Source organism: Ictidomys tridecemlineatus, chromosome 6 (genome assembly GCF_052094955.1).
Source record: "Ictidomys tridecemlineatus isolate mIctTri1 chromosome 6, mIctTri1.hap1, whole genome shotgun sequence".
Classification (NCBI taxonomy): Eukaryota; Metazoa; Chordata; class Mammalia; order Rodentia; family Sciuridae; genus Ictidomys; species Ictidomys tridecemlineatus.
The window spans coordinates 10,187,660-10,203,040 of record NC_135482.1 but is presented as its reverse complement, the minus strand read 5'-3'; the positions used below and the strand labels follow the sequence as shown (position 1 = coordinate 10,203,040).

Sequence of the window (15,381 nt, the reverse complement as noted above, 5' to 3'; positions counted from 1 at the left end):
CCCATCACTTACCTCGAAATTAACACTGCCTACGAAAGGATTATTTCGAGGGATTCCAAAAGGACACTTTGGGAAATTCATCTGTACCAGGAGCGACTCTAGCAATGCTCAAGAATGAAGGCCAGACAGAAGCAGCTGGGCCTCACTCCCTAACCCAAGGGCTGCTGGGGGGAGGAAGAGGCAAACGATGAGGGAAAGAGACCAAGAAGACTTATACTTTATTCCATTTGCCGCAGGGCAGAGGGCAGAAGTCAGACAGACCAGGCACCAAAGGCCCTCCTAGGCTCAGCAGAATCAAACTCCAGTGCCACACCACCATCTGGTTAAGTTTCTTCCTCTGAAAGACACAAAATGTTAAAAAAGAAATGAGCCACACTGTGTGATGTGATGTGCACATCTCTCTGTGAACTGCTGGTGAGTTGCTTCTGAGGTCCAGGGACTCTACTCCCAAGTTGGCTTTTGGGAACCTTGTGGGGCTGGGCTATTCTTCACTCACTGGTCAGCGAGGCCTGAGAGGGCTTCCATCCTATGTGGCCAGAGCCCACCTTTCCTGTCCAGAGCACCAGCTATAGTCAGGAGCTACAGCCTAGATCCCCGGACCCTAGCAGCTCCTCCAAGGACCTGGCTCCCCTCAGTGCCTTATGTTTCTGAAGGCTCTGGAGGAAGCTCTGGGAGCTGGAGCGGGTGCTAACGTCCCAGGGACTCTCAAAAGGTTTTTATCAAGGGTGACTGTGCCAGTGGCTCCAGGGTTCGCTCCCTTGACAGCCCCCAGATCCCTGAGACTTGAGAGAGGCTCGCCACACACCTTCTTCTTCCTCTTCCTCCTCTTCCTCGTCCTCGTCGTCCTCATCAGAGCTGAAGGTGCCATCAGGCAGGCTGTAGACTCGGATGACCTGCTTGTTGGGGTCCTTGAGGATGAGGTACTTGCCCTCCTCCAGCTTCATGCAGATGTCGATGACGCAGCGCAGGATGCCCCAGGCGTTCTCCACGCTCAGGTTGATCTGGCTGGCGAACTCATTGGGCTTGAACTGCTGGGTGCCCAGGATGACATGGCGAGAGGAGTCCTTCACATGGTACCGAGACACATAACTGTGGGGAAAGGGATGTTAGTGGCAGGAGCGGGTGGCACAGAGCCGGCAGTGCTGGGGGTCAAATGTCAGTTAAATGGTGACACCTTGTTTGCTGCTCTCCTCAAGGGAGGAAGGAAAAGATAAGCCTCAGTCTCTAGCCTCTCAGAAGGCCAGTCCTTGGCCCCCTGCTGGGAATCTCACCCAAGCTTGAGGTACTCGGATCCGGCCAGCAGAGCACAGCAGGTCCATCGGGCTAGCTTGTAGCTGTTATTCTTTAGCTCAGTGGCAATGACCGCCCCACGCTGAGAGTCCAGCTTCTGACGCCAGTCAACGCCATTGCAGTGCTGCAAGAGGAAGGCCCAGTTAGAGGTGCAAGGCAGGGCCTCTGCTCCCAGGGCCCAGGAGTGCCTCTGGCAGAGGGACTCCCCTGTCTGCTAACTAGGGAGCAGGGAAGGACGCGGCTGATCATGATTAATACTGTCAGCACATGGAGACAGAGACATGGTCCCCCTTGCATAGTCTGCTACACAGCAGCTACTCAATGGGACAATCCTTTCCTCTAGGCGCCATCCAGATGGGATGGACACACAAAAGACATGGAGATGGCATCAAGTGCCATATAAACCACAGAAGCACTTGTGCTATGTGGGTGCAATAGTCAACTGAGCGAAGGCATTGGCAGAGACTGCAGGGGAGGGGTGGATACTGATCTGAGGCATGGTAGGAAGGACACCTAGGGCAGCCTCGGAGCTAAGTCTGAGGCTCCACAAAAGCGGGCACACATGGACAGCAGAAAAGGACCCTAGTGGGGTCTCGGGGCACCTTAATTATAGATGTGGGCAGCTGGGTTGGTCCAGGGTGAAGTAACTGGTCAGAGGTCACATGGTGGAGGTTTCCAATCCTTCTTGGTTCATTGCAAAAAATAAACATACAAGTTCATTTTATTAGCCAGTTAGTTCCAAACTGACTAGGAGTGTGGGTTGGTGAGGCACCAAAGAGCCCTTCCCTGATCTGTGCTGGGCAAGGGAAGCAGGACACTGGTAGGCATAGGAGGAGCTGTGGTTACAGAGGGAGGTCTGGAGGTAGGCAGATGTAAAACATGAGTGAACAGGGCCCTGTGCCTGGCGATGTCAGCGAACCAATGAGCTGAGTGAGAAAACAGAACAGAGAAGGCCGCTGGCCCGCAGCCAAGGCCACAGCAAACCTTCCTTGGTGCTTTTCTGCAGGTGGGGGGCCAAGGGTGCAGAAGAGATGGCCCCAGTGTTCTCCTGCCGAGTCAGTGTCCTGGAGAGTAGCAAGGAAAGCCCATGCAGCACAAGCCTGGGCCGTCTGAGAACTAACAATGGCCCAGCCACCAGGGACACAGCGTGGGGGAGGATGGGGAACAAGTCTCTTTCTAGGTATGTGAGTCGGTTCTGAGCTGGGTCTTAGGGTTTTAGAGTTCACGGTGAAGGAACTGGATAAAGGGATCAAAGCTAGAGATGGCAACGGCTGGAGTAAGGAGGTGACAAGGAGAGCTGCTGGGCCTGCGGGAAACTGCCAGCCCAGACGAAAAAGAGTAGAACCAGATGTGCAGAGAGCAGAAGGTAAGAGGTGGCCAGACAGAAGGTGGAGGAAGAAAGTGCTGGAAGAAGGGGGTGTGGGTATGCAAAGCAAGCAGAAGCATTCCCAATGCTGTCAGCTGATCCCTGCCCCCCATGAGGAACTTGGCGGGGAAAACTCCGCTGGCTGTGACAATGCACACAGTAGGGAACAGACATGGAGGTGTGCGGGGGTAGCGCCTCACCCTGGAGTCCCACTCGTTGAGGGTCTTGATGTTGATGAAGGACACCTCCCCATTGGCTCCGGTCATGACGCCATCATGCTCACAACGGACAATAAGGTCAATATCGTCTCCGAGCTTCCACCTTCGGTAACTGCAGTGAAGGAGGAACTCATTTGGTCACTGACACCCTCCATTTCAGGTACATCCCCCCAAACAGGCTCTTGTCTCTGCTCCCAGTGGCCCTCTAGGGAGCTGACGTACCGGTAAGCGACAGAGGCGATTTCATTCTTATCCATGTCATCCTCCACAAAGGGATTTGGGTTGGGGAAGTTGTATCTTTCCTTCCCCTGCAAAAATGACAAAGCTGTCACAAGACAGTGCTAACTCTGTTCCTAACCCAAATAGCCAGACCCAGCATTTCTATCCCTGGCCTGGGGCCCTCAAGGAGACTCTGAGCTCACTGTGCTTTATGTCTGCTTTACCCCCCATCCCCCGGTTGTCAGTGCCCAGCGGATTAGAACAATGACCCAGCAGCCCTGCTCTCCCCTCACCATGGCACAGAGGCTACCAAGTCACACCAACATGGTGTCCATTATCTTTTGTCTTCCACTACAACAAAGCTCCCTAAGGGCAGAAGCTCTGCTTTGTTCCCTGCTCTGTCCATAGGACCTGAAAGGATACATCTGTACAACACATTTTTTAAAGAACTGAAGGAATCTTCACAACGTGTCTGTGCGAGACAAGCATCATGGGTACTGTAACTTAACAGAGGAAACATGCCTGAGGCTCTGGCGCTAGCAGGTGGTAGACCTACAGTTCAAAATCGGGGAGTCTGACTTCAAGGCCTGAGTTGCAGCCTCTGCTACAGGCAGGGAACACACCGGTCCCCCTCGATCAGCCCCACAGTCCCAGGGCCTTGTGGGAAGCGGAGGCTCAATACACAGGAGTCAACTAAACTGGCACGTTCAGCACCCAGGTGCTTGCCTCACCATTCTCAGGCACTGTTGGGAGAAGTTGTGGTTGATGTAGGTCGCCTCCATGGCCAGGTTGCGGGGTGAGTTAAAGGAATTGCCTTCATCCTGAGGGGGTTCATTGGCTGTCTCACTCACAGTCAGGAGGTCTGCAAAGGGGACATGGTCACATAGGATGTAACCAAGAGTCTCTGACAACATGTACAGCACCCTAAGGGATGTGCAGACCCAAACCAGAGGCCCTTCCCCCCCAAAACCGCCTTCTACAAGCCTGGTCCCCTAAATGCAAGACACACAGCAAGAGGGGGCAGCCTAGAGACTACCCGACAGTGAATTCAGTCACAACCAAAGTCAAATGTGCTCTTGAAGAATCCCAAAGTGTCAGAAGCACATTTGACTTTGATAGCTTTTTAACAAGGGAGCAGCCTCAGACTTCAGGCTTGGAACGACTTTGCTTTGCTTTCATATTGCCATTTTTCTGAGTGACTGATACTCAATATGAGTAACACACAAAGGCAGAAGCAAAAAGCATCAGTCTAGAAAAACATTAATACGAGGAGGGTCTGAGAGACAGGAGAGGCCAGAACACCTGTGACGAGTGGCAGCTGAGGCCTGGTGGGGTGCTCTGAGAAGGGACCAGCAAACTCACGTTCCCGAGCCTGCAGCACCAGCCCCTTCCCCATTCCCAAGGAGCTGGGAGGGATGCCAATGAGCCATTGACACCCCAGGGGACAGATCACCTCCTACCCCTCTTTAGTACTAGGGAACTGTTCTGAACCAACAAAATCTCCCAAGGCCTCTGAGCTGCTTCCCAGACAGGGTCCTCACCAAAGTCGGAGTTGTCCCTCTTGTCAAAGAAGAGCTTGGACCCAACTCTCTGGACGACAATGTCCCAGGAATACACAGAGCGGGTGCAGCTCATCAGTGTGGCCAGAATGGCATCGGTGGCAAACACATTCCCCTGGGTCTTTGCCAGCTGAAAGGAGGACAAAAGGGAGGTCTGAGGAGACTCTTTCTTAGGCCTGACTGCCCAATAGCATGGCGGGGAAGACTCCTTTGCTCATTGCCCCAATCTCTAAGAACAAGGACGCCTTTCACACCTACATGTCCCCCATTGCTTGAGAGGCTGCAGCAAATCAGCGGAGACTCTGCCTGTAGTCACCGTGCTGGGCTAAGGTGGAAACACAGGCCATGGCCACTTGTTAGTGCTTCTTGATGCTTCCGCCCTGCCACAATGTCATGCGTAAGAACATTTGCCCACTGTTGTGGATGAGAAAACAGCCATGAAGCTGCTCTCAGGGCAGAGTGGGGGCTCAACGCCAGCACGACTCAAGGTCTACCCTCTATGTGCCTGCCTTCATCTAACTCTAAGTCTATTTAGAGGAATTTGCTCAGGCCAGACACACAATTAGCCCTCTCTTTCTGTGGGCTCCACACCAACAGACACCAGCAAATATCAAAACAACACTGTGTCTGTGCTGGACACATGCAGACTGCCAATATAGTGGAACAATCATTTACATGGCATTCGCGTTGTCTTGGGCACTGTAAGTACCCTGCAGATGACTAAGGTGTATAAAAGATCTGCCCAGGTTATGTGGAAATCGTATGGCACTTTCCATTAAGGGACTTGAGCACTCAGCTCTCGGCACTGTGGAGGGGTCCTGAACTGATGCCCATGTGGAATGCGGGTGTCTGTAGTCCAAGGCCTTTGCTTTTCTGAGGTCTCAGCTATAGGAGCTGAAAGCCTCCTAATGGGCAGGAGAGGACCAGCAGGGCATGCACACCTTCCGGATGACAGGGTCATCTGTGGTGGTGACGGTGTGGAAGATGCGCTTGATGCTCCGCAGGGGCTTCTCGCTCCTGGTGGTGATGCGGTCAAAGGCTTTGTCATAGTATTCCAGGGCCCCGCAGCACTCACTGAAGAAGAGCAAGCAAGACAGCAAGGAAAGAGGTGAGCCCACTTTTCTTCTTTTAACCGTAGAATCCTAAGTCTTGCCCAGAAGTCTAATAAGAGGAGGGATGGAGAACAGACATCTGGTCTGGTGCTCTCAAATCCCATAGGCTCAGCTCCATCCATCTGCCCTTTGTAGCGAAGAGCTCTCTGAAATGTCAGGAGAAGCAGCTGCCCCAAGAACTGTTGTCTCCCTCTCTCTCTGCCAAAACTGAAAGAAATCTGGGGTTTACTATGAGTATATTTCTCCTTGCTTTTTCCTTTTTCTCTTTCTGCCGCAAGAGCTGTATAATTTATTTCTCCTTTGCTCAGGATGCCAGGAAGTTGCAAGAAACCTGAAGTTTAGATTAATAAACTTCTTTCTGCTCTTTGGGTTAGTCTTGATTTTTAAAAATGCACCCATTAATCTTAACACAATCTCTTTTGAGAAAGTGGCTTCAGATCCTTTCTATAATTACCACGGCTTAAGGGAACATCCACAAAGAGAGTCCACCCCCAGAATCAGGGTGGACAGCAGGAAAAGTGCCACTCACATGTCCTGCGGCTCCGAGACTTCCAAGTAGCGCATCTTCATCAATTGAGGGAAATCCATTTCCTCCTTCACCTCCCAGTCACTGCGGACCTCAACTGAAGAGTCTCGGGGTTTCTGCCGTGGGAAACCATTGGAAAAGGGACTTAGAGTCCATGCAAAATATAAGCAAAAGACAGTTTAACACTAGGAAGGACACTTATTCAACAAATATGGATGGTACTGGCTGTTTTATGAGACAGAATTCTTGACTCCTGGGAGCTTATAACCTAAAAGGACTGAAGAGATCATGATTTTAAAAACATATAATTCTACGCTTGGGCAATGATTCCACCCGGAACATCCAGAGCTCCTCTTGGGGGCAAATGCATTCCTGTACAGCAAGCACAGGATCTGGCAGGTTGGATTCCACCACTGCACCTTTGTATTCTGAATTACCCGTGTTTACTGTCCTCAGTGTCCACACCAGCACTGCAGTGTGGACTTCTACACCAAGGGATGTTACTTAGAATAAAAAGAAAATGAAGTACAGTGGGGCTGCCACAGAGGCAGTTCCACACCTAAGGGTTCTGCATCTGAGGATCGAACAGACCATAGACTAAAAATATTTGAGGGCAGTGGGGATCCTGTGTTCCCAGCTACTCAGGAGGCTGAGGTGGGAGAGTCGCATGAGACCAGCCTGGGCAATGGAGTGAATGTACAGATTTTTTTTTTTTGTATTGGGAATTAAACCCAGGGGTGCTTAACCATTAAGCTTCACATCCAGCCCTATTTATTTATTTGGTGGTGCTGGGGATTGAACCCAGGGCATGCTAGGCAAGCACTCTACCAACTGGGCTTTATCCCAGCAACAATTTTTTATTTTGAGACAGGGGCTGCCCAAGTTACTTAGGACCTCTCTGAGTGACTGAGGCTGAACTCATGATCCTCCTGCCTCAGCCTCCAAAGTCACTGGGATCACAGGTGTGTGCTACTGCACTTGGCTCACTTTCTTCTTGTAATTACTCCCTCAATGGTAGAGTACAAAGTCTACTTATGTAACATTTATATTATATTAAGCATTACTGGTTAAGCATTCCTAATCCAAACATCTGACATGCTCCAAACTTGAATATGAGCGCTGACAAGACACTCAATTAGTTTCTGATTTTGGATTAGGGATGCTTGATGATGCTATTTTAGATGCTATTCTAAAAGAACCCCCCCCACCCCCGCCAAAAAAACCCAACACCCAAACTCAAAGTAGTTCTGGTCTTAAGCATTTCAGATAAGGAATAATCTATGCAGTTACCTAGAAATGATTTAAAGTACCCAAGGGCTGGGAGTGTGGCTCAGTGGTAGAATGCTTACTTAACATGTAAGATACTGGGTTCAATTTTCAGCATTGCAAACAAACAAACAAAAACAAAACAGAAGTAGTGGAGAACATGTGCACAGGTCACATGCAAATACTGTCACATTTTATACATAAGGAGTTGAACACTTGCAATTTTGGTATTCCTCAAGGGATTTGGGAGTCAATCCTCTGTAGCCACTGCGCCAATACATGCTATAAAATGGATGAAGCTTGAAAACACTGTGCTAAATTAAGTTAGCCCTGTCACAAAATATCACACAGAATTTCATTTATGTGAAATGTTCAAAACAGGAAAATTCAGGAGGCACCACAATACCAGAACTTAAACTATACTACAGAACAACAGTAACAAAAACAGCATGGTATTGGCACCAAAACAGACACACAGAGCAAGTATAAAATAGAAGATACACAGACAAACCTACATAAATACAGTTCTCTCATGCTAGACAAAGGTGCCAAAAACATATATTGGAGAAAAGATAGCCTTTTCAACAAATTAAAATCCATATGTAGCAAAATGAAATTAAACTCCTTTCTCTCACTCTGCACAAAAACAGATAGAATCAACTCCAAGTGGATCAAAGACTTGGGCACTAGAACAGAGACCCTGTGCCTAAGAAAAACTAGGCCCAAATATCCACCATGTCAGCTTACTGACTTCCTCAACAAAGACCTGTAAAGCACAAGAAGTAAAATCAAGAATCAATAAATGGGATGGAATCAAACTAAAAAGCTTCTTCACAGCAAAAGAAATAATCAGTAACGTTAAGACAGAACCTATAGAATGGGAGAGAAAATCTTTCCCAAGTGCACCTCAGATACAACACTTCACAAAATTGATCAATAAACATATGAAAAAATGTTCAACATCTCTAGCAATTAGAGAAATGCAAATCAAAACTACTCCAGAGTCCATCTCACTCCAGTCAGAATGGCAATCATCAAGAATACAAGCAATAATGAATGTTGGTGAGGATGTAGGGAAAAAGGCACACTCTTACATTGCTGGTGGGACTGCAAATTGTTGCAGCCACTATGGAAAGAAGTATGGAGATTCCTACGGAAACGTGGAATGGAACCATAATTTGACCTAGTCATTTCATTCCTTGTTTTATACTCAAAGGACTTAAAATCAGCCTACTATAGTGACACAGCCACATTAATGTTCATAGCAGCTCAATTCATGATAGGTAAACTATGGAACCTAGGTGCCCTTCAACAGATGAATGGATAAAGAAAATGTGCTGTATTTATACAATGGAATATTACTCAGCCTTAAAGAAGAATGAAATTATGGCATTTGCTGGTAAATGGATGGAGCTGGAGAATATTATGCTAAGCAAAATAAGCCAGTCTCAAAGAACCAAAGCCCGAATGTTTTCTCTGATATGAGGATGCTAACTCACAATTAAGGGTTGGGGGTGAGGGAGAATAGAGGTAATTGGGACTAGACAGAGGGAAGGGAAAGGAGGGGGTATGGAGCTAGAAGTGATAGTAGAATGAATCGGACATTATTACCCTATGTGCATATATGATCATATGATTTGTGTAACTCTACATCACATAGAACAAGAATGGGAAGTTAAACTCCATTTATATATGATGTGTCAAAATGCATCCTATTGTCATGTGTAACTAATTAGAACAAATAAAAAATATATGCACATAAAAAATAGATTAGTGGTTGTCTAGGGCTGGGAGGAATGGGGTTACTGCTAAAGAGCACAGGGCTTCTTTTTAGGGTGAAGAAAATGGTCTGAAATTGATTGCAGTACCGGTTGCACAACTCTGCAAATACACTAAATCCACTCACTTTTATGGCATGTGATTATATCTCAAAGCTGCAATAAAAAGAAACAAAACTGTACTCTCAGCCAGAATTCTGCTGTGGATACACTACCTGTGACTTTTGGTCCCACTTCTGTCTCACTCCAAATTGTTTCTGGAATTTTTTCTGTAGTCGGATGCGTTCTCTGAAAAGATAGAACATTGTGATCTCAGTGCCGGTTTTTAAGTCAGCAGCCCTTTCTTCAGCTGAATGAACTTCACTATCATCACCGACTTCTCTGAGATGGAAAACGGCCTCCCAGAAAGAGACTAAATGGGCACAACATGGAGATGCTAGCAGAAGCATGTTGTCCCCAAATACCGACCAGGTGTACTAGCTCAACCTCACAGCTCTGTGAGTACAATAGGGGTCTGTAGGATGCAGCATACACGGGGCTTCTTAGAGTTGTACCTGGTGGGACTGAGACTGGGCAATCCCAGTCACCTCCTGTCTGCCTGTTTCCCTCCCCAGTGGCCATGTCCACTGCAGGCAGTCTCCTCCCTGTGCTACCTGCTATGACTGGCTTTAGGAAAGTCCCCTGGCCCCCATGGTGGGAAAGTGAGCCCCTCCTGTCTGGCCTGGTGTCTTCTGGGAGCAGCCTGTCTGGGAAGGACACCTTGTGTGGGCAGGGTGGGAGCATCACCTCTCTTTCTGCTTGGCACTCTTGGGCAGCGTCTGCAGGTTGAACTGCAACATGTTGCGCCGATCTTTGTCTCTGCGGAGGTTCCGCTGGGAATTAGGAAAAAGCAACCCTGTCAAGACCCTGGGGATTTGGTGGGACTAATGGGAGGTCTTTAGAGTAAGGGTGGGGGGAAGGCCCAAGCTTCACATTTCACTCTACAGCATGAACAGTTTGGGAGTTTTAGTGGAAGAAGTACTGAAATTAGTTAGACTTAAATTCCCACGACAGATTTTTCTATTGAAGTAAGTTTACTGGTTGTAGTCGGGCTGCTGAGTTGGTCTCTTTATGTAATAAGATGCAGCCCAACTGGACCATCAACTTCATAAAGTCCTCATATAGCAATTAAGTGAGGTGACGAATACATGGCACCTTTTTATCTATGACCAACACTCATTCTTAGTGGGGGACTATGATGCTGGGGCTGTTGGTGAACAGGTCTCTTATTAAACAAGTCCCTGGACTTAGTACAAGTTTACTCCAATACAATCTGTCACTGAATAGCCATTTGGGATTCACTAGAAGACCATGATATACTTTCCTCTCTCATGAATATTCACAAGGTAACATTCAGCAGCAGGCAATGACGAAAGCACAAGCCTCAGACGGAGAGGCTCTCAGCTCAGGCTCTACCTGTGCAAATCTCATGCGGTTCCGCTGGTAGGCTGTCTTCTGGGTGCGTGCTGTATCCACCAGCTGGAAGCTGGTCTCATCCTCCTCATGGAAATAAGCATACTGACTCCCACCACCAAACTGAGAGGAGTACTTATCTGGAGGCAAAGGTGACAACGTAATAACCATCACCTACAGGGTGTATACATACACATACGTGCTATTCCAGTCTTGCTCTTTCAAGTGTGGACTGGGGACCTGGCGCTGACTGGTGTGCAGCCTCCCACCCGACCCCAGATCTACTAAACCAGAACCACAGCTTTAATAAGATCCCCAGTTGATTCCTATGTATGTGGAAACATGAAAAGCCCCAGGCTAAAGAACTTTTCAAGAGTTTGGGGAATTCGAGTTGTCCCATTTCATTCTCCACCTCATCGTGCAAGAATCTGAGTTGAGAGCTTGTGTTTGTGAGAATGTGGGGCACGCACACCACCACATCACTGTCTGCAGCCCAAGGCAGACATGTCTAGTGGACGAGTGACTCTCTTGTGGCCTCAGCCTCAGGTATCTTAACTTGGCACTCCAGGCAGCCATTGTGTTTCAATTGACACAAAAACCTTTTTCCTTACTAGGATCTTAAACCATGGGATTTAAACCTGGAGTCCACTGATTGGCTTCAGAGGCTTAGTAAATTCCAAGCAAAGAACGAAAACTGGCAATGTGTTTGATAGGTTTTTTGAAGGGTCTAAGACTCAAAGTGGAGGAAAACGCCCATGATAATGGTCCATACTGCTTTAATGAATAAAGTTTTGGAGCAATTTTTTTTTTTTAAATGTCGTTTGGGTCCACAGTCAAGACTATCCCCTTAGAAACTATCAATCATTGTTAGCATCTTTCCTTTCCTAGAAGAAAGCTTTCAGACAGAGCTTATTAGAAAAAAGGAACAATTCTCCCAAGGCCCTGGTTTGGGCAGCCAGTTGAAAAGACTTACTTGTGTACCTCTTATCTTGGTATGTGGCCCCTGTCCAGTCTGCAACCTATTAAGAGCAATGAAGAAAGAGAATGCTCAGGTCAATCAGGCAAGTCACTGGTGACCCAGAAAGCCCTGAAAGCAAGGGGACGCCATGTGGTAAAGTATCAGAACTGGCTCGTGATGCCTTTGGAATCCCCAGCACTCCCTCCAGAGGTTATACCCTCTCTCAGCTGCTAGCTCTGTAGGGAGCACAGGACTGTGCTTTTGAGAGAATAACTGAAACTCCTGGAGAGGAGTAGTCACAGCTTAAAAGATCCAGACTCCCGCTGGCAGGCAAGTACCTTTCCCAGCCGATCTCCTTTGCTGAATGGCTGGTAGGGCATATCCCGAAACTGCTCAGGAACAGCACAGGGACCCCAGCCTGAGGGGTTGTCCTGGATCACCGGTGTCATGAACTTCGCCATGCTTTTAAACCTTAGAAACAAATAACATGAGTCAATGCATGAAGGAAAGTCTCAAAGTATATAACACCCTCATATGGGATAAAGACAAAAATGCTAAAATTCAAAGAGAGTACACAAACAACCCTCAGCTGTCTAGCTACTTTTTCTCATCTTTCTTTGAATACTTAAAACTCAGAAACCTGCCAACAAAATTGATTTGCCATATTTCATTCATTCTAGGACACTTTGTTTTTCACTGCAAAGGATCTGAAACGAGGCTCCCATTACACCTGATGGGGTGTCAAACCTCAACCAGTAGCTTTTATTTCTTAGTGTCTCATAAGTTAAGGGTGTTTCTTGAGTGGTGTCTTGAAGATTTGATGAAACAGTAACATTTTCTAATGCGTAATAACCACTTTCTGGTTTTCAGAAATATTTTCATCAAGGCATATAATATTTAACTGTGTATATCACAGCATCATTGTGAAAGTTCTTCTAGTTAACACGTGAAAAAACACCTTCTTTGTAAAATGCCATACAATGACTATTGAGACTTGTAAAAATACATTTAGGCATACTGCTAAAAAGAAAAAAAAACTCCTGAAGTATACCCCGAAGTTTGATTTTCCTTTCTTGTTCTTCCAATTTTCTGATACCAAAAGAAATTCTATGTGTTTACCAGGCACAGGCTGCCAGAAGGCCAAGGAGGTCACCATAACTTTTTGACCAAGTGGTGGCATGCCAAAATTTTCACAAACATCATGTTCTCAGTGTTCACCACACACCAATTCATTCAATCCTCCCAATAATCTTGTGGCCAGTATTATCCCCACTTTCTGCAAAAGGAAACTAAGGCAAAGCGAAATTAAGACACTGCCCAAATTTACAATGCCAGTTGAGGACAAGGTCCCAGAGGCCACACTCTGCATAATGATGGAACTCATGGAGAGTAAAAAACCAGAGGCTCTCTAGCAGATACTTAACTGACACTGCCTATCAAAAAACTATGAATTCAGCATCCAAAGTGACACTCTGAAAATACTCAGGGGAATTCCCAGTCCATTTCCCCAACATTTCCTGGAGGCTGGAAAGCAATCAAAGAGCACCAGCATAGTGTACTTAGTAACTCTGATGCCCACTGCTTCTCTGAGGCTGAGAGATGACATTTGGGTGACAGAAACAGTGATTTTATCTGGGAACTTCAGCCTCCAAATCTGAACTTAAACTAATGGTCTTGAGCAATTCACATTAAATAAATCTTTATGAGCTTCAACCCTGTTCCAGGCATTGCATGCTACATCCTTTAATGTCACTAATTTCTGGCGCTCCATTTTAGAAATAAAAATTTGAAGCTCAGACAAATCAAGCAGTTAATCTGCCCATCATTTAAAAATAGTTTTTGACTTTCGGGGTTATCTGCATAACTCCAGCTTTCTTTCATTATATCATAGGCAGGAAGGAATCTGAAAAAAATTGGGTTTTAGGTGATACCTAACACCACAACGATGTCTTAGACATTAAAATCCAGTTGTCAACAGCACTGTAAAATAATGCGAGCAGAAATGAAATTAGGCCATTCAACTAAAACGATGTGACAGCTGCACTGGCCACAAGGGCAAGGTAGTGAGGCACCAACAGGGCAGTCGGCGGGTCTGGTGGCCATACAGATCCCCGGGCTCGGGTTGGGGTAGGTGTCAGATCAGTGGAATCTGGTCTTCTACCTTTGCCGTCTAAATCACAAAGCAACGGAAGGAAACCTCCGTGAGGTATGCTCAAGGCAAGGGTCGAACCGCTCGGCTGGGCACCCAAACACCCCACTAAGAAACTCAGGGAGACTTGGACCCTTTAGAATGGTCTTGTGGCCCCAGTGGCTTAAGTCAGACGACGGAGTTCACTCAGCCCTCGGCCGCCGAGCGGAGTCTAGGGTAAGAGACCTGCCACACGTACCCGCATCCCACAGTGTGGCGGGCCTGGGACCACTGAAGGAAGATTCCTGCCCCGCCCAACGGAGGGAGAGCGACGGCAGGAGGGGACGTAAGGGGCCTCTTCCGGGAGGTCCCGAAGGCCTGGCTTTACCCGAGCTGAATCTGAAGGTCCGTAGGACCATACAAAACACGGCGCTCACCTGCAACGGCCTCGGCCCGCCCGGATGGCGACAGATGGCCCGGGCCAAAGACTTCGCCAGCACTGCACTCCAAGGAACCGGGAAAATAGAGAACATGCGCACTTAGAGGCCGGCGCCGTAAACACGACCGGCACTGTCGTAAACGCCTGCCTGCTTCTTCCGGATTCGGCGGAAGAGCGCGCGAGCCGTAAAGCGAAGGCGCACCCGGAAATTCATCGCTGGTCTTTGCCCTGCGTCCTCTTTAGCCTCTGAGGCGCCAAGACGCGAGAGACGTGATTACGTCAGGCTGCATCTGGGGACGTCCGGAGAGGGCGTTCCCGAGTGGAAATGAGACTGAACTTGGTGCCGGAGAAGCTGGAGGTGGGGCGAGGCTGACAGCCCCGCTGTGTCCCACAATGCTCCGCGGCCGCGGCCCCGCTGCCTTCCACAGTGCCCCGCGGCACCCGCGCGCCTTAACCCGTAGTCCGCGGTGTGGCTCTGGTGTCCGGGGGAGGCCGAGCTCCTCCGCTCCTGCTAGTTCGCAGTGGCGGGAGTCGAGGCCCAGCAGGTAGTGACCTGCGAAGTTCAGGCGGCTAGTTTCAGGGCGGCCTCCAGGGGACAAGCCATTGTTCCGCAGCTCTCCAACTTTTCTGAAAAACTTCAGGGTCGCTGATTAAAAAAAAAAAAATTCAGATTGCAGACCCGGGGATCTGCTTCTTAATCAGCCATGGAGATTCCGAGGACCTTGCTTCAGGGGACAGCAGTGCTGCCCTCTCTGCGACCTGAGTTTGGGGAGTCTGCGGGCTAGGTTTTCATGAAGCCCCGGGTCCTTTCTGCCTGGCCCCGGGTTCCCTTATGTTTCTCAGCCCGTCTCCTTTATCGGACCCTGTATCAGTTATGAGGTCTGATGTCCAGACCTTGCCACTGTGTGGCCTTCACGGCCCTGGGCCTCAGTTTCCTTCTCCTTAAGTTGGAAGTGATGATAAGGGGTTGCTGTGAAGGTCAAAATCAAAATATGTGAAAGTACTCGGGTAATTCCTGTATACCACCTGGGTGAACTTGGATAGATTCTTTGACCTCTCTAAACGTGTTT

At 48.2% G+C, this 15,381-nt stretch overlaps 1 protein-coding gene across 2 annotated transcripts; it reads right to left on the bottom strand.

The window, feature by feature from the left end:
- Window positions 1-201: 201 nt before the first annotated feature.
- Eif3d (eukaryotic translation initiation factor 3 subunit D) lies at window positions 202-14,441 on the bottom strand. Of its 2 annotated transcripts, XM_005322293.5 has the most exons (15): window positions 14,310-14,441; window positions 12,083-12,215; window positions 11,760-11,805; window positions 10,790-10,926; window positions 10,121-10,206; window positions 9,550-9,622; window positions 6,294-6,406; window positions 5,594-5,726; window positions 4,635-4,782; window positions 3,825-3,955; window positions 3,097-3,182; window positions 2,857-2,986; window positions 1,272-1,414; window positions 806-1,089; window positions 202-337 (listed from the first exon to the last, which is right to left on the bottom strand). In XM_005322293.5, exons 2-15 carry the CDS (start codon window positions 12,203-12,205, stop codon window positions 324-326), a joined length of 1,647 nt encoding a protein of 548 aa, XP_005322350.1. In that variant the 5' UTR covers window positions 12,206-12,215; window positions 14,310-14,441; the 3' UTR covers window positions 202-323. The 2 variants fall into 2 exon arrangements, 1 of the variants encoding a protein (XP_005322350.1); XR_013440286.1 differs by lacking the exon at window positions 202-337 and having other exon boundaries at window positions 1,018-1,089; window positions 1,175-1,414.
- Between the last annotated feature and the right edge of the window lie 940 nt (window positions 14,442-15,381).

Coding starts and splice junctions, on each gene's coding strand:
- Eif3d (XM_005322293.5), bottom strand. CDS start 12,205: ATGGCGAAGTTCATGACACCGGTGATCCAGGACAACCCCTCAGGCTGG. Junction 11,806..12,082: donor AAGGAGATCGGCTGGGAAAG/GTACTTGCCTGC, acceptor TGCTCTTAATAG/GTTGCAGACTGGACAGGGGC. Junction 3,183..3,824: donor CCCAACAGTGCCTGAGAATG/GTGAGGCAAGCA, acceptor TCATTTTTGCAG/GGGAAGGAAAGATACAACTT.